General features: G+C 45.9%; 1 protein-coding gene across 2 annotated transcripts; it reads right to left on the bottom strand.

The window, feature by feature from the left end:
- Positions 1–486: 486 nt before the first annotated feature.
- On the bottom strand, positions 487–25,310 carry SLC49A3 (solute carrier family 49 member 3). 2 transcript variants are annotated; one of them, XM_030968598.1, is made up of 10 exons: positions 25,114–25,310; positions 15,808–15,966; positions 14,713–14,932; positions 8,901–8,977; positions 8,646–8,783; positions 7,970–8,086; positions 6,270–6,422; positions 4,924–5,081; positions 3,813–3,925; positions 487–2,399 (listed from the first exon to the last, which is right to left on the bottom strand). In XM_030968598.1, exons 1-10 carry the CDS (start codon positions 25,240–25,242, stop codon positions 2,245–2,247), a joined length of 1,419 nt encoding a protein of 472 aa, XP_030824458.1. In that variant the 5' UTR covers positions 25,243–25,310; the 3' UTR covers positions 487–2,244. The 2 variants fall into 2 exon arrangements, with proteins under 2 accessions (XP_030824458.1, XP_030824459.1); XM_030968599.1 differs by lacking the exon at positions 8,901–8,977 and having other exon boundaries at positions 8,646–8,761.
- Positions 25,311–26,484: the final 1,174 nt, after the last annotated feature.

The raw sequence follows: 26,484 nt of genomic DNA, 5'->3' as shown, positions 1-26,484 counted from the left end.
GCAGTGCCATCACACCTTTATGGCACACTGTCAGGGTATGACAAACCATAGAGTGAGGGAGCAACTACTCATCAGGAATCCAAAAAGAGCCTTACACACCTCTATGTCTCATGCATTAGTAGACAGAAAAGCCTCCCCTTTTTGTCATCTCTTTTATGTGCTTGGCTAAAGATAATAGTGTCTCAGCTGGTGCAAGGCAGACTCTCTCACCAGGGCAACAGCAGGTTTTGGAGACAGTTGCTAGCAGTATGTCCTTACTGCTTTAACCCGTCCTTCAAAACAGAGCTAACCATAGTTTATCCTACAGCTAATTTCACATGGTCATTTTAAGAATCTGAGATTAATCTGAGATTATACTTCACACATTGTCAGTGTAAGCACATCTAGCAAATACAGGGGCCTTTGCTTTGTGCTACACAGCAGATCCGACACACCCTTGCATCTATAAAATACTTTTTAAAAGATAATACAGTGAGAAGACGTTAATCCTTTCTTAAACCACCCTTTATTAAAAAAACCATAAACATTTGTAAATATATAAAATTATAAAGTATCAAGTGCTTCTTGCTTCCCAGTACAGTGGAATTCAGAAGTGGCAGGTAAATTTGGCATTAATCTGTTTGGTGTGTTAGTCACAGGGCGGCAGAACTGACCAGTAGTTTTGCAAAAGACAGCTATCTCATTCCTCTGACCAGTTTAAACAATCTTGTTTCACTTTGGTTTCAGACTTCTTTCCTCCTCCTTTTGACAAACATCAGTGCTTACTATTGAGAGCATAGCTGGAGCTGTAGGAACAAGCAGGCTCCTTAGAAGGATGCAAACATGTGTTTTACAAAGGGAGAGCCTTCCAGTTGCTAATGGGGAAGAGAATTCAGGCGCTGATAGAGCTCCTTCGTACAGTGTTCCTCAGGCACAGTGTGTTCTTGGCATTGGGATTGTCTTCTAGCTGGACTGGATGAACTTAGTCACAGGTTCAATTTGCATCAAGGTCCTTTAATCAGCAAGTACTCAGATTCCCTTGAATCTGAGCATGAAGCATCACAAAATCCCAACTATTTTTTTTTTTTTTTTACCACGTAAGTGTTATAAAGTAAAAATTTCTCAGGTAGTACACCTAGACCTGAACCCAAAGCAGGACATTACACTGCCGTGGAAGTACTGTAAAATGAAAAATCCAGTTGTACCCATTGTAATTGTCAGTGTAACTGAACTCCAAATGGGATCTTTTGTGTCACTTCCCATCTGATCTAACACTAAAGAACAGATGTCAGTTGCAGAGAGAACAGGTGTTTTTTGATGTTGGTTCTTACGTGGTCTCCTCCCCAAAGCCCCTGTCACCTGCAGAAACTTATGACATGTCCCTGCACTAATGTCACCATTGCCAGTTCTTCTGCCAGCTTCCACCATGCCAGGCACTACAGTGTCATTCCCCAAGGAGTGATGCTCTATAGGAGAGGATCACATTAGTCTAATACTAAACCAGCAAGTTGATCTTCTTGTGGAAAACGTAAACCACTGAAATTGCAAGAGAAGTGAAGAAAGAGAATCCCAAGTAAAACAAGCTAATCCTGAATGTCTCAGCATTTATCAGGGAAGCAGAGGGGTGAGAAATGCTGCTGTATTTAACTTCTGCTGCTTCCTGATATTTTCTTTTATAGGCAGCACTACGGGCAAGGCTTTTCTTTTCCTGTAGAAGACAAAGTGACTTATTATAACAGACTTCCATTACAGATCACATACTTACATATCCCCGCTGGAATGGAAGGATGGTCTAGCTTCTACTGCCCTTTAGCTAAAAGGCACAATTAGTTCCAACATGAGTGGAAGAGTTGTTACACTGTACCACAGTCCTTAAACAGAAGTTTTCCACTGGGTTTGTGGTAGGCACAGCTTCCACCTTTCTGAAACCTTCACCCTTGGTCCACATACAAGAAAATTTAAAAATGGCTGAAATACAATGCTACCCTCCACTGTGGCATTTCTTTAGGTTGAATCAAGTCAGCTAAAAATTTTAGTTGCGAGCATAGTTGTCCATTGCCACTTTGACCTTTCTGGCAGGACAGCCTTTCTTAACAGCCCAGATCCCCAAATAAACACAAGACTGAGAGATGCACAGCAAAGGTGCTATTTGCTCTAGTCCTTGCTTATTGTGCAACATGACACAGATATCCCAGTGTACCAGCTCAGGATTGGTCCATGCACACTAGTCTGAGTCCTGGTCCTTAGCATCCCCTTTTGGCCTGTTTAGGATTCAGGAACACGTGCTGTTGCTGCATCTTCTGCCTTGACCAAATCAGCACTGATTGTCTCAGCGTGGAGCCGCTTGTAGTCAGTGTGGAAGAAGATGACGTAGAAACAAGCCATACCACTGCAGAGGCCAGCCAGCACCAGTACCGGAGCTGTGAGAGAGACACACCTTTAGGCAGTGAATCCAAAACTCCCCATGGGTGTAGAAATGAACAGGCCAACTGCCCAAAATGACACATTCTGTCTGACCTCTTGCCAAAAGATACCCCTGAGGACAGGGTGCAGACCACAGTGGGACATTACCAGTTAGGAACAGACAAGTCTTGCTTTACCTACCACTGGCATAGAAAGAGTATTTACTTAAAACGTGGAAGGCTGTCCTGCATGACCCCCCAGGTTGGAGGTCTTACATCAGAGCACACACTGTACTTGTAGGAGTGTGTGTCCCTCTGTAAGTGTACACATTTGTGTCTTGGGGGTTAGTGAAAAACATTACAAAAAAGATTGAATCAAATCACTTGAGCTCCACAAAGAAACAGCTCCTCACAGATAGTGCTTCTTGTAATATCATCTGAGAGCAACGTGTAGAAAAGTACACTTAACATGAACTTTTATTAATGACAAATTTGTGTTTAAAGAATCTTTTCTGAAGGGAAAGGAAAAGTATATCTAAAAGACTGTGCAACAAAGCCTGGAAGTAGTTCTAATTTCACCAGCGTCCCAAATGAACATCTTTGTCCCCTTCTCCACAGGTTTTTTTCCCTGTATGTATCAGACCACAAAAGGAACATGAATGGGTACCTAATCCCAAGATCCAGCTCTGATCTGATTGAATGGCAAATTGCAGGCTTTCATAGGTGAAGCAGTCAAATTGCTTTTCGGGGACAGTTATTATGAAGCCTTGATCCCTTACAGCTAGCAGACCTTATTCTGGGGAGTTTCTGCTCAGCCAAGCAGGATATATTTAGTAGGTGATGGTCAGCCTTTGCCTATGGTGTCCCCGGGTGGCATGAACCAGCTGAGAGATCAAGACTAGGGTTTAGCCTGCACTGAAAACACTTATGTGCTCCTGTTGATCTCAGTTGCTGTCTCTTCTGACCAGCTAGGAAAGGAAGGGAAATCTGGAGTAAGTGAGAACAAAGCTCAAATACAGGCAGCTGTGTGTGCAGAATAAAGAGATGTAGCTTTCAGTCAAAGCATTTGTAACCTTGGCCTCTGATATGAAAACCAGCCCTGGTTATGCTACATGGACAGTGTCTTCCCCTCAGAACAGCTGCTTTCTAGTTGTATGAAACTCAAGCCTCTGCAGGGTGACTGCAAGAGAAATTTTAACCCAGAGCCAGCAGTGGCATTCATGGCACCTTAGAGTTCTTTCTATTTCAATCTTGCAGGATTGGTTTAGCAGGAGCAGCAAGGAGTGCACCATCAGATTCAGAAAGGGGGTTAGAAGATATTCTACAATAGGAATCAGACTTGCAGGGTTCCTCACACTGAGACCTGGAGAAGAGTGGGGAGTTCATGGGATGCAACCAAGTGTCCAGCATCACTTCCAAGGACATACTTACTTGTCCAGTCCAGGGCTCCATCCTGGTCAAGGGCACAGGTGGAAAATGGATCCTCAGAAACACGGACAGTGAGAGCTTGTAGAAGAATCATTAAAATCACACCCTCAATCTGGCTGTGGGGAGAAGCCAACATGCAGTTATGTTACCTGCCTGAGGTACCAGTGCTGCAGACAGGGCCACCTTCCCCAGCTGGAAGAGAATGATGTCTCTTTCTGCATCATGGTCCTTCTAGCAGAGAAAGCTACTGCTGGATTCCTCTGACCCAGGCATTTGGTTAACTGGTTCTGTCCCACAGGGTGTCCAGGTCAACTTCAGACACAGGGCCAGGGTGGCAGAATCACTATATACTCCCTCTGAAGATGAGCAGGTGTTGAACTACACCTGCTCAAAAACCTGAGGCATATTCACTGGGCAGAGACTTGGAAACACTTCTCACTCCAGGACTGAAGATATAAAAAAGGCTGTGGCTTCAGCCTGCTCCTCATTCACAGCTGGCTGGCAGCAGTCACTAAGTCCACAACCATAAGAAACAACAGCCTTCAAAGGCAGCGTCTGACACCCCTCACTGACATTTCTTGCTGCTGCACCTCCTCCTGACACAAACACATGGCATCATATCACTGGTGTCACTGCTTAGAGCTCCAGCAAGTCATTCCTGCTGAAATCCAGAGGCAGCCCTAGGCAGGTCAATTGATAACTGGAAGGACAGTCACTGTCCCTCAACAGAGCACTGGGAACTGACTCATCCCTGTACTGTTGTGGGAATGGTGCCTCTATCAGCCATGCAGCCCCCCATCTACTTCAGAGGCAGGTGGTGCTGGGCATGGTTAAATCATACTTTGTGCCAACCAAGGGAGACCTTCATCTTCCCTACTGCTTTTCTTGCACCTCTTCCACAGAGTCCTCCCTTTTTTAAAACATTTAGCTCTTCAACTCCATGGCTCAGCCAGCCAGCTCTCCTTGCCAGGGGCATGGGCACAGACACCAGAAAGACATTCAGCAGGACGGCAAGCACTGATGTGTGTATCTGCACCCACACCCCTGTGTGTGTGTGCGTGTGAGTGTCAGAACCCAAGCTCACGTTTCAATTGGATTTAATCTGCCTGCTTACCTTGCAACAAAAATCAGGCCTGTAGATGTGCCCTCTCCTACGGGGTAGGAGCACTCCACAGCCAGCTCCATGGCAATGGGGTAGATGGCAAAACCAAAGAAACCGAAGAGTGAGCTGGTGATGGCCAACATGATGGCCTGATGTCTGAACCGAGAAGTCTGCAGGCGAAACAAAACAATACCAAAGTCTCAACGTCAGCACGGTTGTGCAGAAAGTCTCTGAACTTTTAACCTGCAGAAAGTCCCAGGGGACTTTCCAGTATATTCCTTACCTTTTCCTGAAATCAATTTTTTACTTTCAGCCCTCTAAAGTCAACAGAAGGCTACAAAAGGGAGAGGTGTCTGTTGAACTGAAGTAAGGAGATGATCAGCAGAATTATCTGAAAAGCACCAGTATGGTTGTACTACAGTAACTTCACTGGTCACTAACTTACCAGTAGTATGTTCAACAACTCTCTAGGGCCAAGTGAAACACACACCTTTGTCCCAAAGCAACATAACATTTTGGAAATTATGTTTGCATCAGATTACTTGTGAGAATTCTGGGTTGCTGCAGCTCAATGATAGGGAAAATCAGTCAGACACACATTTGTAACACTAGGATTTTAACATCAAAAGACCCAAACAAAAATGCAAACAAAAAAAACACCTGAAATATTTATAAAACCTGGAGATTAGTTTAGTGCCTAGAACAGCCTGTCCCTAACTCTGGAGGGAAGAGCATGACCTTGTTCAGCCAACGCTACTAAAGACAACGTACTTTGCAGCCATGCTGCTGGTACCTCCTTCCTTCACCATGTAATAAATTCCCACAGAGGAACACAAGGTGTCTGTCCTGGGATGGCAGCAAACCTGGCCCAGCTAAACCGGTTAAGTCTCTCTTGTCTCTCTCAAGGAACTACTTCAGAACTAGAATATAACTAGGTCCTTCCCACTAATGTTACAACTCTAACACTCAGCACTGTTAAAGGCAGGAGTTGGAAAAACATGACATTCATGTTCAATTTTGTGATATAAATACTTAGCAATTCCCTTTCTTTTTTTGTTTAAAAGAATGGTCTCAGGAGTCAGTAAGCAAACATGGTGATCCAGTATGGAGACGTAAAATTATGCCTTTTTATCTTTATCCCAATTCAGTCTGTCTCAGGGTCCACAGTGACTGTCAAATCCTCAGTAAAGAGTTTTTCTTTAAAACAAGAAATTCCTAGCCCAAAGAGATAATTCCAAAGCATAACACAGAGCTTAATAAACATTATGACATCAAATGAGCTTGATTTAAGTTGATGATGAATCAGATAGCAACAGAAATAAGCCCATGGGAATGGCACAATGCAAGGGAGAACTTACCACTGTGAACATGATGCTGGCAAGTGCACTCAGACAGAAACTGATCTTGGTGGACTCTATGAACTTCCTTGTCCGGTCGACATACATGCCTAGCAGGAAAGCACCCAACAAACCACAGACTGTGAACAGTGCACCATTCAGACCAGCAAAATCCTGGAGGGCAGAAGAACAAATAATGAGAAACTAGAGCAGTTAGGAAAGATATTTTAATGATACTGACCCATCTGTCAGCTACCAGTGGTTCACTTACTGAAGCAGGAAAAGCTTCCTTGCCCATTGCAGTAGCTGCGGCCATCAGAGGGCTATGAGTAGCAAATGACAGAGTCCAGGTGCTTTTACAAGTGTGTAGGGGCAGCATGATGACAGCACTCCCAAAGGATGACAAGTCTCTACACCTGCCAAGGGGCTGGATGTAGAGCCATAGCAGGTCCCTGGCATTAAATATTCCAGCCTGGAGCCACTGGGCTCTTCCAGGGGCAGTCAGGTGCTTTGTCCATACTGGTGACAACAGGCCCAACTGCCTTGGTACCTGCTGATGTCTATAATTACCCTCCTGGCCCTTTTCTAACCAGGGACCTGCACTGGCACACCCAAAGCGTGTTACAGGAGACACTAGCTGAGTCAAAGTCTAACTAGAGAGGCAGTGAGCAGTAGCTAGGATAGGGTACATGCTCTGTTGCCTCCAGTGATTGCCCTTTGCTTGTAGCACTTCTTGAGCTCCATAAGAACTCAAACGCAGACAGCAATCCTGAAAGCAGAGAAGCTTTTAACAAACTTGGAAAAACATTTTTGGGACCCTGAGTGGCACTGGAAGGAAAGGGTATATGGAATAGCTTCTCTGGGCTAAAGGGCCAGGACAAGCCAGTCACACAGAGACAAGTTCAGGATGCACAGAAAGCAAGGCTGCAAAGTTTAAGAGGTTTCCAGTTAAAATCCAATGGAGTGTGCAAAATGTGACCTAGCTATAGAGCCCTGAGCCAGATATCAGATCTGGGAGCTGAAGAGGGGTGGACAGAAACCAGACATGTTAATGTGCATATGTAACAGCTGGAGAGGTGTTTTAAGAGGACCCCCATGGCAATACATATACCAGGACTGAAGGGCAGCCTGCTGAGAGGAAACGCCTGAAATGGGGGGGCCTCCTAATAAGCAGGAGGGGGAGAGCAGCAGGAACCAGCTGTGCACATACTGTGCTGAACCGTAAAAGCAGCACCTGCTGATGTCATGAGAAGGATGAAGAAACAGCTGTTACAGTACCACTGACCTCCTCTACTGCCCTGGCTTCATATAAATCTGTCCAAAGAGGAAAAGGTGCTTGCATCAGCTAGTCTTCGGCTTCACTCTAGGGCCTGCCTGAGCCCCATTCTACTCTGGAGTAGGTGACAGAAGGCTGCATAAGCAGTGCTCTGGAGTGGCTTAGAAAAATCACAATATTCTTTTTTCCTGAAAAAAATTTTGTTTGCAAATGGGAGCCTGGCCATGGGCAGTAATGAAAATGCAGGTCATCTATTATCCTAAGAGTCTGACTGTGTTCTGGATTAATCTGCTGCTTAATCTATATTAGAAAACATGAGCAAATAAGAATGAGACTGCAGCATATTCAATTGTTTTCATTTTGCTCTGAGTCCTTTATGAGGGAATATCATTCTGATTGTATCATAGACAATATGGACAGTGGGGAGAAAAGAAAGAAGACTCACATTTGAATATCCCTTCTCACAAAGGATCTGTTCCAGCAGAGCTGAAAAGCAGGTGAACATCCCAATTCCTCCTCCAAAACACACTGCCAGGATGATGTATGGCTTGTTTCTCAGGAGCTAAAAAAAAGAAATTAATGTAAATAAGTGGAGGAGGAAAAAGGCCTGTCTGTGACAGCAGACTTGAGGGTCAGTGGCTCTGACTCCTCAGTTGAAATTGCTGACAAGGTAACCCCATGATCATTGACAAAGGTGTGGCTTTGTCCTGGCAATTCAGCCAGAGGACAAGTTACAATGCGAGCCATGTTAGGGAGGAAGGAACTCTTCAGTACTCAAATTCTTCTTCTGCTTTGCCATGTGCTATCCTAACTGTTACCACAACTGTTCAGAAGATTCAGGTTGTATGCTCCTCTTGGATAAGCCCAAGTCTGCCTGTTCGAGCTATCTGAATGGCTGCCAGCCCACAGCTGAATGATCAGACAGCGTCTCTTGCAGCTTTGCTGTGAGCAGCTTCCACTCCCTGAGGAAGGAAGGAATACTGATCTCCTTCAAGAGGCTTCCATGGCAGGTTTGGAGGAGTGGCAGAGTCTGTTTTGTAGGCAGATTGTTCAGCATATCCCTGCCTTGCAGGGCTGAATCCCTCACTCCAGCATGGCAGTCCCTAGGCTGCAACACTTACCATTTTGAGCCCTGTGAAGAATGGCTGTGAGTTGGAGTTGGTGGCACTGGCTGATGGAGGCGTTGGCGGGACCTTCTCGTGAATCCCCAGAGTTGCTAGAGCACAGGCTGTTACTGCTGGGACAGCATAAATACCCAGCTATGCAACAGAAGGACAAGACAAATTACTAGTCTTTCCAGCTCCACCACCTCCAAACAAATAAATCAGCTGGACCCAAATCAGCCCAGCTGACTGATTAAAGCAGTTCTCATTTACCATCAATGGAATGTGCTTTCCTTCAGGAACTAGTGCAGGGGACAACAAGTTTGCTATAAGAATGCCCAAGGGATTGGCTGGAAGGAAATAGAAGAGAAACATTTTTTTCATGCAAGCAGTCAGAATCATGTATGCACCCCTAGTGCCTGCCAGCATCACAGCTGCAGTGTGCAGCACTGGAATGAACAAGGACAAAACAAGGCATATATAGGGAGAACCAGGAGGGGAACATTTGGAGAAGCTGACTGTGTGGTCTTACTCTTGCCACATCTGTTGTCTCACTCCCATGAAATCCACTCTATAAAACCATCTCCCTTCAACTCCTAACTCCTGTAAACTGTTTTTCAGCTACGGACTATGATGTCCTCACTCTCACAAGGCTGCCTCAGTAAATGTCAAGTTGAAAGGACAAAATTAAAATAGGCGAATCCACGTCATCTGTCCTGGTGTCACATAGCACAAGTTACAGAGGTGTTTCTTTCTGTATTCCCCTATACCATTAGGCATGTATACATTGTGCAGAGGATTCCTCTGCTCAAGGGTGAACAGCCACAGCTCTCTTAGCCTCTGCTGCCATGACAGATGCTCCTTTCCCTTAATTGTCTTAGTGGCTTCTTAACTGTACTTACACTAATACGTCCATATTCTTCTTATATATAGGAATCTACAACCAGACACAGTTCTTCAGACGTGGACAGGCAACCTCCCTCAAGCTGCTGGCAATGCTCTTTAGGAGGGTCACCAGGATGCTGTTACTTTTCTTTGTCAAAAGGCCATGAACAAAAAAGTCACACTAGGTTCATTCCTGAGACCTTTCAAGCCTTTAGATTTCCTTTGCAAAGGTCAGGCAGGTATAAAACATGATCTCTGCTACTTATCTAGTACAAAAATTACATGGCAGCAGAGAATCTTGCAGATTTTGTACAGAAGGAGGCAGTTGCATTATTATGGGGCTGGAGCTGAGCATTGTGTGAAGCAGCACTCCTGGGACTCAGGTTGGAACATCCAAAATTGTAGGCAACAATTTTTCAGTGTTAAGGCAACATTCTGCAAATAGTCAAACAAGTAAAGCTGCTTTTCTATGAGCGTGCAGGGATGGGGTTAAGAAAGCCAAAGCCAGCCTGGTGAAGGGCAATGAGAAAGGTACCCTTAAGCACTTTTGCAGCAAAAGGAAAGAGAAATGCAGGCCTGTTGCTGGATGAGGCAGGCGACTCAGTGATAAAGGACACAGAAAACATAAATGTATTCAATGCCTTCTTCACCTCTTCTGTGATTGGTAAGACTGACCTTCAGGCCTGGGATCAGAGGTAAAGTCTGAAGCAATAAAGATTTACACTCAATGGAGAAACAGTAGGTTGGAGAACATTAAGTAAGCCAGACACACAAATCCATGGGACTGACAAGACACATCAGTGCTGAAGTAACAGATTGTTTCCATTGCAAGGCCATTTTTTATTACCTTTAAAAGCAATTCCAAGAGGCTCCTGAGGACTGGAAGAGGGCAAATGTCACTCCCATCTTCAAGAAGAACAAGGAAAAGAATCCAGGGAACTTCAGGCTTTTCAGTTTTACTTTGTTCCCTGGGAAGGTCATGGAATAATCAATCCTTGCCACCATTTCCAGGCACATGAGGGATGAAAAGGTGAAAAGGAAAAATGCTTAACTAACCTGGTAGCTTTAATACAGTGAAATGACTGCTGGATAGATGAGGAAAGAGCAATTGACACTGTCTCCATAACAACCTTGCAGACAAGCTGAGGAAGTACTGCCTAGACAAGGGAGCAGTGAGAGGAACTGAAATCCAGCCGAATGGCTGGGCCCAGAGGACTGTCATCATTGACACCAAGACCAGCTGGAGGCCTGTCATCAGTGATGCACCACAGGGGTTGATACTGGGGCCATACAGTTTACCTGGATGATAGGACAGAGTGCACCCACAGCTAGTTTGCAGATGATGTGACAATGGGAGGAGTGACTTGCAGAAGAGATGGCTGTACTACCACTCAGAGGCACTGCAATAGACTGGGGAAATAGGCAGAAGGGAACCCTGTGAAGTTTGACTAAAGGAAATACAATATGCTGCACCTCAGGGAGAATAATAACTCATTCACCAGTACCCCTTCAGACTCACCAACTGGAAAGCAACTCTGCAAAGAAGGACCAGAGGAGGAGTGGGCAGGGAGTCCTGGTACACACCAACTGACCATAAGCCAGCAACACAGCCTTCTGATAAAGAAAGCCACCACAATCCTGGGCTCAGCATTAGGCAGTGTTGTCAGTGGGAGCTGGTCTTTACCCTCTACTCAGCACTAGCAAATCCACATCTGGAGAACTGTGAGCAGTTCTCAGGTTCCCAGTGTGAGAGAGATATGAATTTACTGGTCCAGAAAAGAGAAAAGATGATTAGAGGACTGCAGCTTCTGTCATGTGAGGAGCCACTAAAAGAGGTGGGGCCAATCAGCCTGGAGAAGCTGCTGGAAAGCAGTTTTGCAGAGACGGACATGGAGTCCTGGTGGATTGCAAGTTGACTATAAGCTAGCAATGAATCCTTGCAGAAAGGTGTCCAACAGCATGCTGGGCTGCATCAGGAAGAGCAGGTGGAAGATCATGATCCTCCTCCTCTGCTAAGCCCAGGTGAGAAGCATACAAAGTGCCAAGTCCAATGCTGGGTTCCTTGATACAAGGTACTAAGTTAGTGGAGCAAGTCCAGTCAAGGGCCAAAGACATGATTAAAGGTCTGGAACATCTCTCATACCTAAGGAAGCTGCGATAGCCAGAGAAAAGAACATTGATCAGCAATTATAAAGATGGAACCAGACTTTTCTCAGTGGCGTACAAAGCGTAACACAGGAAGCTCTACCTGAATATAAACTTTACTGTGATAGCTGTTCAGCACTGAAACAAGATGCTCAGATAAGCTCCTATGCCTCCATCCATGGAGATAATCAAAACTTGACTCAACATAAACCTGGGCAACCTGGTCTTGACAACAGTAGTTGAGCAGGGGGGTGGACAAGATGATCCCAAGAGGTGACTTCCACCCCTGTCTGTTCTATAATGATGCTGAGGCATCACAAATAATCCTATAGCACACAACTGTAGCATTTCTACTCTGTGCTTGGGAAAGTACTAGCTTATGATGCTGGTGAAATATTACCTGCTTCTAAGTACATGGAAACAATTAAACAGAGTTTAAGGAGATGGATTACATCTTCTCTGTTGGGGTAAAATGCAACAGGGCATTGTAGGGGACTGTCTGTAAACTAGTCAGCTGTTTCCATGAGCTATCAACACGCTGAAGCAGCTCCAGAAAGTGTAGATGAGGGTTGGAAAGGTATAGGTGAGCATTGGGCTAAATTTGAAAGGACTGAGACCACTTGAGTAATTACATGGTTTCAGTTGCCTTCTTTTCGTGGGAAGAGCTATTGCATGGCCTAGATTATGAATGGAAAGGAGGCCACTGAGTTAATCAACTACACATTATGATCAAGGGGTCCTGGTGGACTAGCTTGCAGTACCCTGCAGTGGGGCTGTGTGTTTTGTGGTCAGTGATCCTGATGCACTGGAACTCTTCAGGGTAAAGAAAGTGATATACCAACAGACTTCAGTAAATGAAGACTCCTATGAATGAAGGAGAGGTCACTTCAGTGCACTCAGACAACTCTCTCTCCTTCTGACACAGGAGAATTTCTTGTGATCTTCACAGGGGATGAGTTCTTGGCCCTGCACTGCTCCTCTCTGAGTGAGTCTCTACAAGTGATGGGCAAAACAAACACTTGAGCTGAGTCATTAATCACTATGACAGCTGAGTCATAGTAATTTCAGCTGCTCAGCAGGATCCTGGGTGCAAGGTTCATATTCATCACAAAAGCCCACAGAAGTCTATCCATAGGCATTAACAGCAGGAGGTTGTAGAGCCAGTTTTTGTATGCAGCACTGATACTGACAGTACTGGAATTCTGAGTGCTGCTCAGCATTAATTACACGGGAAGTGGGCACTGATAAATTGGAGCAAGATGATACAAAAAGCTCACATCAGCAACAGGAAGAATGGAGACAAGTGCGAAGAAGCAAAGGGAAATTTGGCTGTAAAGTGCCTGGGTGGGAGCCATTCAATCCTTCAAGTCAAAGTAGAGAAAAGCCATTCAAGTTTTTCAAGACAAAGTAGAGAAGAGCTGATAACTACCTGACAGACAAGTGCAACAAGACTGAATACACAGGGCATAAAGAGCATTGAGATGATGACATTTGCCATGAGTTAATTAAGCACTGGTTAAAAGACTGGGGTTGCGGCAGATCCTCCTTCCAGACAGTATTTAAATTTTCTTGAAATTAAATCCTGATATTGTACAGCAGACATTATGGATGTAACCTGGCATTATTAATGGAAGCCTTCCATAGAGCAACATGCAGGTGCTGCAGCAGACAACAATCACCATCCAGCTTGCACTCTGAAATCCCAACATGCCAGACACTGAACAGCTTCAGATCTTGGGATTCCACTGTTCCTTGCTCTTCAAGTTTGTTCTTTGTCATAGTTAGATTCATTTGGACTGAGGATGCTGTGTGAATAAAATGCTCTTTAGGTTCTCTGGCTACTCTCTCATTTAAAAGAGCCCTTTGTTTGCGGGCTGCAGTCCTGCAGGGCAGTGAAGCATTGAGTGCCCAGTGGTCCTTGGTAATGCCACACTAACAACAGAGCTCCTTCTCCAGCAGCAAAGGTGAAGGTCTGTCTCAGCACTGGAAAACCAGGTGAGTCATCATATCCACCCTATTCTAGGAAAAACAGTGCAAAACCATAAATCCATTCCTGCTAAACAACAGTGCTCATGCTCTAGTCCAGTAGCAGCATTAGAAAAGCTGCATAGGGGTGCTCTTCATTCCCCATGCCTAACCCTTCCTTACAGCTTCAAGGCAATGGGGAGGGAAGGCAGCTGCTGGCTGTTTTGAGGGAAGGACAGATGGGGCTGCCACACACATAGAGGTACTATGAGACTTCACAGCTGGAGCCAGCGAACCAGCCCAGTTTCTGGAGCACCTCTCAAGTCCTTGGAGAAAAGAGGAAGAGATTTCTTTGGCTGCTGGATAAAGTGTCACATGAAGAGAGGAAACAGGTCTATCAAGTGCAGTATCCTGTCTCTATCTGTGACCAAAGGAGCCAAGAGAGGAATGTGATTAGAGCAAGCTTATATGCTTATCCAGTTTCCCAGATTCCTGGCACTTAGCAAAGCAACTGTGCTTTCTGCATGGATAGTCCTGCCCATTGGGGGCATTTAGCATCCCCAACATGTTTGTGTAGACAGACAAGTATATTTTGTTTGTGTGTGCATACATACCAATTAGGAATACATGCTCAGCCTTCCTACTGGATGAACTGGTGGGCAAAATTGCCACAGCAGCCTCACCTCCCCTCTATCCAGTTACAGAACTTGGCAACTGTGATCACTGGCACTACAATGCAATTTAAGACACCTTCCTAAGAAACTGCAAAATTAAGGCCACTAAAGACTTAGTAACATTAAGGGCTGTCATCACCCTATGTGACATTTAGGCATAGATGACAACCTGGTCCTGGAGGAGAGGAAGAAGGTTAGGAGTCTGGGTGGTGAGCACTGCACCTGGATGTGGCTTATATCCACTTCTTGTTTGTCTGTGTTGTTGCACATGACTAGAAGACTTTTGGGTGAAGCTGTATCTGCAAGGGCAAATGGCTGAAGTACAAAGGACTTCCTCTGCCTGCTGCCTCTGAAAGGCAAACAAATTGCTAGCAAGTTCTGTGAGGCAGCAATGTTACTTTGCAGCTATCACTTACACATTGATGCAATCATATTTGCTGTTGCTCTCTGGTGGTCTGGGAACCATAGTGCTGCCAGCTTTGTTGGTGAAAAGATGATAAGAGGCTGTGCTAATGCAGAGAAGCACTGTCCAACAAACAGGTACCAATAACTCTGGGAACCCAAGCTCAGGAACTTCAGAACGCTGAACATCCGGGTGATGCTACCAACCATGTTCAGCCATGCACTCAGGACCACCTGCAGTGAGCAGAAACAAACAGCGTTTGCGTGCTGAAGCCTGAAGGGCAGAACTTAATACAATGGATTAGCATGAGCAAGGTCTCAAGCACACTACGGGAGACACTGGGTGTTAGTAATCACTGCTTGCAGACCATCCCCACCCCTCTGGGCCACTGCAAGATGCTCCTGATCCTACCCGCCTCCTTAGGGAGTGTCTTGGGGTGACAGGGAGCAAGGTGGCTGTCTCAGCCCCATATAAGAACCACATTGATGAGAAATCTGAAGTTCACTAATTACACCTTGCTACCAAGTTTGCGCCATCACCTGTATTTTGCTGTGACAATCCAAATATAATGGCAATGAATCATCCAGCTTATGGATCCTGCAAATGTTCTTCTATTCTATTAGCATGCTAGTATTCCACTGCTGCATTCCACAACACAATTCTGGGATTGTGTACAGATCACAAGCTGGTTTAGCAGAGGCCAAGCTCTAATCTGACAGGGGTCTCTTGCTTGCACTCTGTCCTGCTATTCCTTAAACTGGCCCAGACAACAAAATTGTGGTGCTAAGACTTTTCCATAGCAAATCTGACCCAATTACAGAAAGCTCTTCACAGAGTCAGCTCACAGTATCTGTCCCTGTCAGTTGGCTAAGACAATGAAAGCTAAAGATGGAAAAGGCAAGCATGCCACTTTATTCTGACTTTTTCCACTGCTCTCTCCACCATTGCCACAGAGGTGATGTTACTGAACTAGGATAGAGCTTTCAACATGCTAATTCTCTGCAGCATTTGGGAAGACTCCTATTCAAAGCATGTACATTACTGATTTCTGCTTCTACAGCTACCTCTAGGTGAAACTTCCTCAGGGAAGCAGAACACTTCAACTCACAGCACAGCGGAGCCCCACGCTGTCAAGGACCCATGTTGCCACCAGACCAAAAGGGATTGAGACGAGGAGGTACACCACTGAGAGCCAGTTGACTGTCTCCAGGGAAATGTGGAAGTAAGCAGCTGTCTTATCGGCCACAGGAGCAAACGTCAGCCAGAGCTGCCGAACAAAGAGCAAAAATCAGTAAGCACGAACATCCCCAACAGAACAGTAATTCAGCATTCCCTCAAACTGAGTTGTGTGGAGGCTCGCTGTCTCAGTCTCTCCTTGAAACTGTGATGTTAAGGCTGGTAATAAAATTTCAAACCTCCAGTGTCTGCAGTTACTTGACCCAGAGCGCCCCTTACATTTCACTGTTTCATCCCCAGTCCCCTAGTCCTAATGCTGGAGGCTGGCAAAAGTAGAAGTCAGTACCTTCCTGTCCCCATGTTGAACAGGTTGGCTCTGACGCACTTACTTACCTGATGGAAAGCACATGGACTCATTTTGTGTTAGCATAAACAAATAGAATCTACCACCCCCTCTCTGCAGCTAAGGTCCCTTAAACTTGGACTGGTATTTTCAGTTCCATTTTAACACCTGGATGTGGCCTTTTAAGAACAACTTTACTATGTGTCAGCCAAAAGATGCATTATTCCCTCCCTTCCTAGACACACTCAACAGATATAAAATTACCTAGAGATTGCATTATTTAATGTAATAGAACACATAACAGGGAGGTACACACAAAAGAGGTACTTCAACAACGATCCACATTTTTCTTCCAGCGCCATATCTGAACACAGCTCCCTAAACTTTGTTGTAGACACTGATTTAATTGTTCCTGTCTGCTTCTGGTTTCTTATGAGAATGACAAGAACTGCTTGATCCTAAAATCAGGTTCTGAGATCACATCCATGAGAAAGAAAATGAGGTGCTGCAAGTTGAGGATGTTTCTGTAGATTCTTTGCCAAGATGCATCCTAGTGCTTTTCAAAAAGACTGGTCTAACCTTGTCAAATGGCCTAACCATTCAATGATGTCGATTACAGGCTGCCTCACTGTTAGAAGATGATCTTGCTGCTGCTGAATACTCAAGATTATAAAGTTTGCAGAAATGTGAGCAAAAACTTCAGTTATAGCTTTCTACAAAAGAACTACACTCACAGTCACTTTCCAGGTACTCCCTTTTGTCATCACAAGCTTCCTCTTCACAGCCTGCATCCAGCACCCAGCATCAGATGTGGTGTTTATGTTTAACTGAAAAAGGCTTGGATAATCTCAGAGGAAGGTGTGCTCCTACAAACTGTTTCTTGTTATTTCCAGGGTTCCTGGGTTTATTTTCTTACATGATAGGGACCATAAAAACTGTCACATTATACAGGAGCAGAGGAGAGATGGGCTTTTCTTCTCCCTAGAGTCACTGTGCGACAATAGCCACATGCAAATGATTCTTTAGCTAGGCTTTTCACCTAGCAGGGAGGCAATGAGTAAATGGTAGTAACAGAGAAGTTTTGAATCCGTTCTCAGCAGCCTTGCAAGGACTCCTAGCATCAGCCCTTTCTTCTTTTCTGAAAGGAGCTGCCATGCTGCACCTCCTGTATTCAATTCAAAGCTCCTATCAGCATGCTGGGCTCAGACACACCTATGTGATATCATTTAAAGGTCTGGTAGGAAATGGATTTGGTGTTTACTCAGCTTCTACAGCCTGGTGAAGGAAGATGCTAGGTGCTGAAGCAAACTGTACTCTTAGACAACAAGGAGATTAATCCAGGTCACTTTCCAGACTTCCATCAGACAGGGATGGGAGTTTAACTGTTTAATGCTAATGTAACTGTTTAGATGTTACAAGCATGACTAAGATATGAGCATTCGTTTGCTTATGGGATGCTAAACTGCTGCTAAACAAATCCCAGCTGTGTATTTCCAACAACAGCAGTTCTGCGTTCCTCAACGCCTTCTACGCAGGGGTGGTGGTGATGAAACACTCTACCAGGAAACAATTACAGAGATGATACATTTTGCAAGCCAGCTTCAGGTACATTTTCACCCCCCTTGCTCCTCTACGCAACATGATCAACCATGCATTACATCATTGGGAAAGTGATGCCACAAGCCAAAGCACAGTATTTTCTGTTCAGTGACTGTATACATCTAGGTGATCTGGGAACAAGCACTGGCACAAGTCCATTAGATCTAGTAAAACCATTTCATGCAGAAAACCAAGCATAGGGACTGCCCCAAATTCCTATCCTGGGCAAGAGCTCCAGTCCTAGCATATCCATGTGAGAGCATGGAGGGTGGAAAGTTGCAGCTTGTCCCTCAAAATAGGAAGTGGGTCTATTTATGGGTCTGGAGAGAAAAAGTATGTTTCATTGTTTACCATGTGTTGCTCTAACACAGAAGTTCAGAACTGGGCAATGGAGCTCAAGATGTAAGTGCAGTCAAAGAGGCCACCAAATGCCCCTACAACAAAGAGGTGGCATTGTGGGGTTTTGCCTACACAGGGAAATACACAATCAGTATGCCACCTTCTGCTTTTGGTTTTCCCAGTTACGGTAACTTCACCCACAGCAGTTAAAAAACTCTTCTGCTGGAAGCTAGAGCCCTTATCCAACATGCTTTTCTGAAACTTTGCATTGCCAAGGCTGGCACCTACACAGGGGCTGCCCTGAGGTAAGCCCCCTCAGGTAAAGAACAGGTAAAGAAGATGCAGCTCTCTCTTGGTGAGATCAAAGTCCTGTAAGCTCCAAGGATGCAGAACAGAGACAATGAGAGATTCTGGCCTCTGCCACTCCTCAAAAGCCATTTTCTTCACTCATCTTTGGCACACCAAAAACACAGAATCACAGAATGACAGAATATTCTGAGTTGGAAGGGTGGCACAAGGACCATCAAGTCCAAGTCTTAATTGAATGGTCTGTATCAAAGCTTACCACTGTAGATTACAGTGACAGATACAAGGGGACAGACAATGTGTGGGGTTATAGGATGTCAGACCCCAGGAGCTTGTTGCCTCTGGAACAGATAAAGAAAGTAGAAACAGAGAGATACCTCTTGCAGGGTTGTTCAGTCATTGCAATTTTCAGTCCCTGCACAAGCTTCACTTTGTGGAAATACACCTGTGTGGTCTGGTCAAGCGGCATGCAGCTCCATTGCCTGTGAGGCCACACAAACCAGAGCCTCAGTGTGAATTGCAGAAGGTATTAAGATGAGTCCTTGCTATGCACTGCACTGCTTCATCTGTGCTCACATGTGCTTCTCCAAATGCAGCTCAATAGATGCCACAAGGTCAATTCCTGACTGCAATGGAAGCAATTTTCACTTACGTACTATAACTTATATCCCTTCAAAGCCCTGCCAGTGCTACAATTAATGAAAACCTTTTGGCAAACTTTGACAAAATTCTCAATTTGGCGCAAGTTAGAGTAGATGATGATGAAAGTCAGCAGCAGTTCACTTTCTGGACCACTGCAAGTTAATCAAAAGATTTACATGGAAGCCCATGCAGAGCCACTAAATCACAGGGACTCTTACCTTTGCAAGCCAAAAAGTCACAATGAGTTTGTGAGCTCAATCCCCTGACACTTGTCAAAACTCACTTCCCCAGCAATCTGTCATAGATTTTGCATTGGTTTTTTTCAAACTGCAGCTCCTCCTGTAGTATAATCCAATATCAATCATTATTTCACTGATGTTTTAGGTCATGGTATTTGCTCCTTCAGCATTTGGTATGGACTTTTCTCTCCTTTCACATATGCATCTAGTGGGACGTTGGAACAGCCAGTGTAATAATAGACACTGTTTCTTCTCCAAAGGCAGGAGAAGAAACTATACTATATACTCCTATACTCCTCTTCTGAGCTCAAGCCTTAGAAACACCTTCATCTCACTGTGGTTTCTAGGTTTAAAGATAGCAAAAGCTCTAGCGCATGCTAGTCTGGTCTGGAAGACATACCTCAGCATACACTCTTCACTATAAAAACTTGTCTCAGCAGCTGAGGAAGAGGACAGAAGGGCCCCTGATGATCCATGAGCCTGTTCCAGCTAACACTGGAGTACAGCTATAACTCCCACTGCACACAGCTGCCTGACTGGGGAGCCACGTCCCAACACTTGAAGAAAAGGACAGAAATATTTTCTACCCACAGTCGACTCATACCCTCAGCTACAGGAGGGCCCTTCCACATCATCTTTCACAATGAGGCTTGCACCAGGGCCAGGGCACTGACACTCAAACTATTTGACTAGTGCAGATGTTGGGAATGGCTCTGGGTCCTCTTTCAGCTCTCCTGCCCTCTCCTTTAATCTTCTTCTAGCTGATATTTTAATTCTCCTGCACCAGCCAGAGACTGCTTGGTCCCTTTTCCATTAACTGAGATTTAATCTTCATTAAAGGTGGCTGAAAGGAAGGATGGAGAGGGACTTTTCACAAGGCATATAGTGGTAGAACCACAGGGAATGCCTTAAATTAAGGGAGGGTAGATTTAGATTAGATATTAGGAAGTTTACTTTAAGGTTGGTGAGGCACAGGAAACAGGTTGCACAGAGAAGTTATGGACTCTCCACGTCTGCAGGTGTCCAAGGTCAGGCTGGATGAACAACTTGGGCTAATGGAAGGTGTCTCTGTTCATGGCAGAGAGATGGAAGTAGGTAATCTTTAATGTCCCTTCTAACTTACACCATTCTATGATTCTATGATCGTGATCTTACGACAACTGCAGGCCTGCATGGGCATTCCTGTAATCAAAACAGGTTATAGCTGTTCTCATCCTGATTCCATTTTAAAGATTTTATGTTGTCCTTTCTGATATCCTTGTAGACCCTTAGCTGACAGGTAAGGGTTTACAGGTGTCCCACTCTCTTCCTCCCCGAATCAGACCAAGTTATTTTGTTTTTCTCCTGTGCTCATTCCCCTTACAACTCCATCTTTTCTTGGTTCAGTTTATCCACCCTACTGCCTTCACTGTTCCCACTCCCACACAGACTCTCCAGGACCAATTTCACCTGCAGGATCTGGTTTCCCTCCACCCATTTGAAGGGAGCCCAGTGTTTGTCCTTCCTCCCATTTCTGCAGGAGGTAGGTTGTGAGACACCAGCTCTCTCTCTGCAATGGTAGCAAGGTGGTGCCTGAAGGCAGGACTCCATACAGGCTCTACACTTTGGTAAGCTACAGCTGTGAGCTGTCACATATGCTGAAAACAGCATGCGTGACAGATGCAAGATTTTTGGATCTCAAAGTGCAGCAATGATATATCAATGCACCACACATATAACCAGGTACAACCCTGACAAAAGCAGTACCAGACACGTTCTTCACAAAAGGCAAGCTGGTAATCAATGCCTACTTTCCTCATGAACAAATCAACATTCTAAAAGTGGAAAGTATTTGCAGAAAGGCAAGCATAGGCAATCAGGCAGGATGGGAATCAGGCCACTTTGCCATGTCAGTGGTGGTATCAGCTAGCAAAGGTTGCTATATGGAGTACTTTTCATTGTCTAGCATACTGTATAGCTGACAATAGAATGAGACTGTAGAAATGCCCCTGCAGTACCTTTTATGTACAGTTTTAAAAGGAGGAGCCAAGGGGGTTGTCTTGCATGAAATGGGAATTTCTGCTTCGTAACAGGCACCAGCACAGCTCGCCAGTCCCCACATAGGCTTCGCCTACAGCAATTCTGCCAACTCCAGCATGCTTTCTTTCATGTGCCTGAAGATAGCTTACAAGGTGATGTAAGAGGTCTTTCTGTGACATGGATGCTGCCTCCTTCTCCCCTGAAAAGGGATGATGAAGCCCTTACAGCAGAGTCCTCATCTTCAATGTTAAAAGGGACACCCAGCTTGGAAGCAAACAGCCTCTGTGCTCAGCTGAAAGCACCCATGCTGACACAGGAGCTTAGGACATTAGGACAGAGGCATGATCTTCAGAAAAGGCCACATCCTTGCCAAGATGTCTGTTTTAATCTCTACAGCTCTCAAGAGAAGTAGCAGGAAAAAAGAGCAGCAGCTGTGTGCGCACGCGTATCTACAGGGGCACGGCTGGAGCAGACAGGTGCGGGTGAGAAGCGCGTGCACCCTACCCTGGAGCATGCCAGGCTCCACTTGTGCAGCTCTCCTTCCTCTCCCAAGTACACTGAGTGGTAGTGTAAGTCCTCCACTTAGTGAGTCAGGAGCCACTTGGCCAAGTGTGAGCTAGCGCCAACCCTCTGCTCCCCTGCTCCTTCCCAGCTTGCTCATGCTGGTGAGCACAGAACTGGGCAGTAAACACCCTTGTTTCATTCTTCAGTCTTTTTCTGTGTCTCCAGTGCTAAAGCAAGAGAAAGTTCCTCCTGTGAAACACAAAGTTCCCACCTGTTCAGCTTCACAGGAAGGAGGAAAAAAGGGAGGAGCTATGTGCTACAGCAACTGCAAGCACAGCATGAATACTCTTAAACATTAAGCCTTCAGATGAAAAAAGTCATACTCAAAACCACAGTGTAAGTTTGGCAAAACAAATCTGGGGAGAAACCACAGGCAGAGTTATGTCAACTCCCCATCAGCAGTGATGCAAGAGACAGCTGGAGATAAATCATCTAAGTTTAGCTGTAGTCACAACATCCTCTCTGCACAGGACTTCAGGCAGCAAGTATATTATGCTGATGTCTGCTTACAGCCTTCCTAAGATATGGCAGCAGTTTTTTACACTATTGTCAGCTAGGAATTCCCAGAATAGCCCTACTTAGGAAATTACAACAAATTCCTGCTAAGGTAGTACCCACTTTGTACAGCAGGGAGAGACAGAGGCTTTTAAACTCAGGTCAGTAATAGAAGCACAAGTAAGGGGCTATATTTATCGTTGGTGTAAAAGCCTCTATATCATATTAACTCCACTCTGCTCCAGTTAATGCAAGGATTTCACATGATGAAACAGAGCAGGAAGATATGGGGAAGAGTGCCTCTTTCATCACCACATGGTCTGCTCTGGCTTTGCTCAATCACACTCTAAACCAGACTAAGAAATACTCCTTTCTCAGCCTGTGCTTGCTGCATGACCAAATGTGCCATCCTGCAGTTAAGTTGCTTCTACCTTGTCTCCTTGACACTGAAAGTCTCCCCCACTCAGTACTGTCTCCTGATTGCCACTGCTAGTGGCACCAAAGGCCACTAATAGAAAACTGCATGTCTGTGGACAAGAATGAGGAATACAAGGCATCATTCTGGAAGCTTGATCCAGCAAATGTGGTCCAAGCCAGACAATTCAAAAGTCCTGTGTCCTCACTACATGTATTTGCAGATAGCCTGACACAGATGTACATAGAACAAAGTGCTGCATGCAACATCTGCACAGGAATTGATGACAGAACTTGCAGGGCAATTTTTCACATCACAGAACTGGTTAATTAATCTTTTCATCTGTAACTTTTACATAGCAATCAACCACTTTGATTTCATGGACTTTCAACTACTACATCCATTTTAATGTGATTTTTATCAGGAACATTTAGAAGAAACTTTAGCATCAGGAAATGTTTGCTTACAACTTTATATGTTAGCACAGTTGCCGTTCCAGATCCTTGCAATGGCTTAGAAACAGTAATTCCACTCTAGGATACTTATTAGGCACCCAGTTTTGAAGTTGTAAAGTTCTAGCCTAATTTCATACCATGGAAAAATAATATTATTGGCAGTCAGGAAGTTGTCAAGATACAAAGGAGACAGAACTGGTCACTCTTCTAGGGCTACAAAGTTTTCAGCAACGTACTGAGGACACAGTAATACTTGCAGATATACTGAAAAGATCTGTTTCTTTAAGTTTCACCTTTAAGATTTCAGCAAAGTCAAACTCTGACAAGACATCCTGAAAAAGGCTTGGTACAGTTTCCTTCACCCATGCTGCATGCTGTCACTGTCCACTTCTAGGTTTATTTCTTGTCACATAATGTTCTTCTGCTGTGCCAATTTAACTGCAAGCAAGCAGTGGGGCTTTTCTACAGTACACTTTTGACACTCTTAAAGGATATACTGATTTTCCATTGAGAAGGTGCATTATTTTTTTTTCCCCATATACAGCCAAATTCTCACTATGTTTTTTCCATTTCTCTACTACAGCACTCTTGCATCATGGAATACCTAATCTTCCTTCAAAGCATTTAAATGTTTGCAGGTTGCAGCGCTTGATCTTGTCCGCCAGACAGCCCGCATTCACAGCATGGTAATCCTCAAGAACATGAATGATTCTACATCAGTCTGATAATTATCAACAATGTCCTCAATGACTTGATAAGCAAATATCTGGGCTTCTTTTTCATATACTAAACCTTGATAAGAGGAAACTTTATGGGTTTATCTCTATAACTACTGAATTTGAATCTGTTCAGCAGGTGGGGTATGATCTGGCATCCAATTTTTTCAAGTCTCTCAGAACAAGGCAGAGTAGGCAAAAAGAAGTTCATACAACCATCCGTTTAGTGCATAATCACTGCTATAGTGTTCTGTATACGCAAAGACCCTGAAAAGTTTGCTTCTTTTCCTGACCAGATAAATCTGCTGTCACAGGCAATGCGGCAGAGTTAACTCCTGCTCCTCTCTCACGGCGTTTCAACACTGCTCTGCTATTCTTAGGCTAGAAACATGTGACACTCAGAGACGATGAATACTTTCTCTGTCTCCCCATGGCATACAAAGTGTACTTGGCAGCAACTTTTGCTGTGCTCCAGGACACATTTTGCTTCATCCCAGGCTGACTTGACGCTGCGGTACTTCCTGCTGTGCGCTTGGAGATCCCACACACCCTCCCGCCCCATCCTGCCCTTCCCCCGTCACACCCCTCGGTGTCCCGGATCCCACCGGTCAGAAAGGAAAGCGTGAAGGCCTAAGTCATAACCAGAACGACAAAGTTCAAAAGCAAAACCCGGTTATTCCGTCCATAAGGCACGGCCAGGCTGACGCTTCTCCGAACTGTGCGCGTACAACCGATTCCGGTGCTCCAAGGATGAGGGGGTGGATCTGAGACAGGGCACTGGGGCAGAGCCCTGAGGATTGCCTGGCTGCTTCTAGGAAGAAACAGGAGGTGCTTTTGGCTCTGGCGAGCCATGTCAACCCGTCTTCCCTCCCCACCACCAGCAGCAGCCGCAGCAGCAGCAGCGGCCAGACCTTCTCTCCAGATCTGCTGCACAGCGAGGCGGCAGGGAAGGGCTGTGTGCCCTGCCTGCTCCGCGCCCCCGCCTGCTGCTCGGGCACCCGGGGCTGCCGGCGGCCGCCCCCTTCCCCACCACCCCGGAGGAGCGTCCCAGCCCAGGCCGGCTGCGGGGAGCGGCTGCCCGCGCCGGGAGAGGCGGCCGCACTCACCATGGCGTTGGAGCAGTTCAGCAGGCACACGACGGCCAGCAGGAACCACCGCCGCCGGTACGTCCTGAAGCGGGCCGGCGGCCCCAGGCTGCGCTCCCCCACCAGGCTGGCCGTCTCGGCGCCCTCCATCGCGGCTCGGCGCGGTGAGGCGCGCTTCGCTCGGCTCAGCTCGGCTCGGCACTGCCCCGTCCGGCCCCGCCCCGCCGCCCTTCCCGGCCTCCCCGGGGCGGCCCCCGGCCGCGCCGCCGCCCGGCTCGGCGCGCTGGGCTGCGCTGCGGGCGTGCCCTCGCTGCGGAGCCGCCCCGGGCCGGGCGCCAGCCCTTCCCCGCGGAGCCGCGTCTGGTCTTTCCTCGGCGGGGGAATGCCGGGCACCCCGCATCGGGGCTGCTGATGTGCGCGGAAGGGGGCTGCCCTGCTGAGGAGACACCTCTCCCGCTCGTGTGTCGCCAAAAAAACATCAGCGTCGCCTCCATCACTAATGCCCGCTGACGGCTCCGCGTTCCCGTGGGAGTCCCCGTTAGCTGTCGCCTCGGGCAGCACCCGAGCGGCATCTGCCGCACTGGGGGTGCTGGTGGTGTCATGAGCCGGGAGAAGCCTTGCGGGAGCAGCCCTGTCCGAGGGGTGATCGCTTACTGGAGTAGAAAAAGGACTAGAGGAGAGTAAGGGGAGAAGTAAGACCTGCTGGGGTCTATCAGCCGCAGTATATATAGTTTGGTTATGGATTTTTATGACTGGTTTTGCTGCTGTCTTTCCCCGATGTAGAGACACTCTACTAGATGTTATCTCCTACCCAAAAACTCACCAAGAGAAAAAAATGCAAAGGAATGCAAAAGAAAAGTCTCCACTGGTTTCAAACAAGACCTGTGACCAGATCAGATGAACACTGGTAGTGCCACAGCGACTTTATGTCAACTCTGAGATGTAATCACCCTCATACACCCACGGTGCACCAACACTTAGCCTCAGCAGTACTGAGCTGACAGGCTAATGGATTCCAGAAATGGCCCCAAAATACTAACATACACCATGTCACCTCTCGCTCAGGCCTTTGAAATCCTTGTGCCATTCCCCACCTGCTAAGACCATACCATCCTCTCAGTAAGAGGCTGAGGTCACTTACTGTTAGAACGACTTTATGCCAAATGCATTGAGCATATTTGGAACAGTGGGTAAGGAAGGTTATCCTGCATGCCAGTATTCTCCTATGAACAATTTTTGCTGAAATTTTCTGAGGTTGGAGAGGAGTAGGGAATAGAGAGAGGTAAATAAAGAAAAAACCATTTAGTAATACCAGTTGACATTTTGTAATAGCAAGTGGAAATATTAAGATAATGTTATTAATTGACATGTTCGTCTATCTGCAAACGCCTG

This window comes from Camarhynchus parvulus, chromosome Z (assembly GCF_901933205.1).
Source record: "Camarhynchus parvulus chromosome Z, STF_HiC, whole genome shotgun sequence".
In the NCBI taxonomy this organism is placed as follows: domain Eukaryota; kingdom Metazoa; phylum Chordata; class Aves; order Passeriformes; family Thraupidae; genus Camarhynchus; species Camarhynchus parvulus.
The sequence above is the reverse complement of the archived record's forward strand: the minus strand, read 5'-3'. Positions and strand labels throughout refer to the sequence as shown.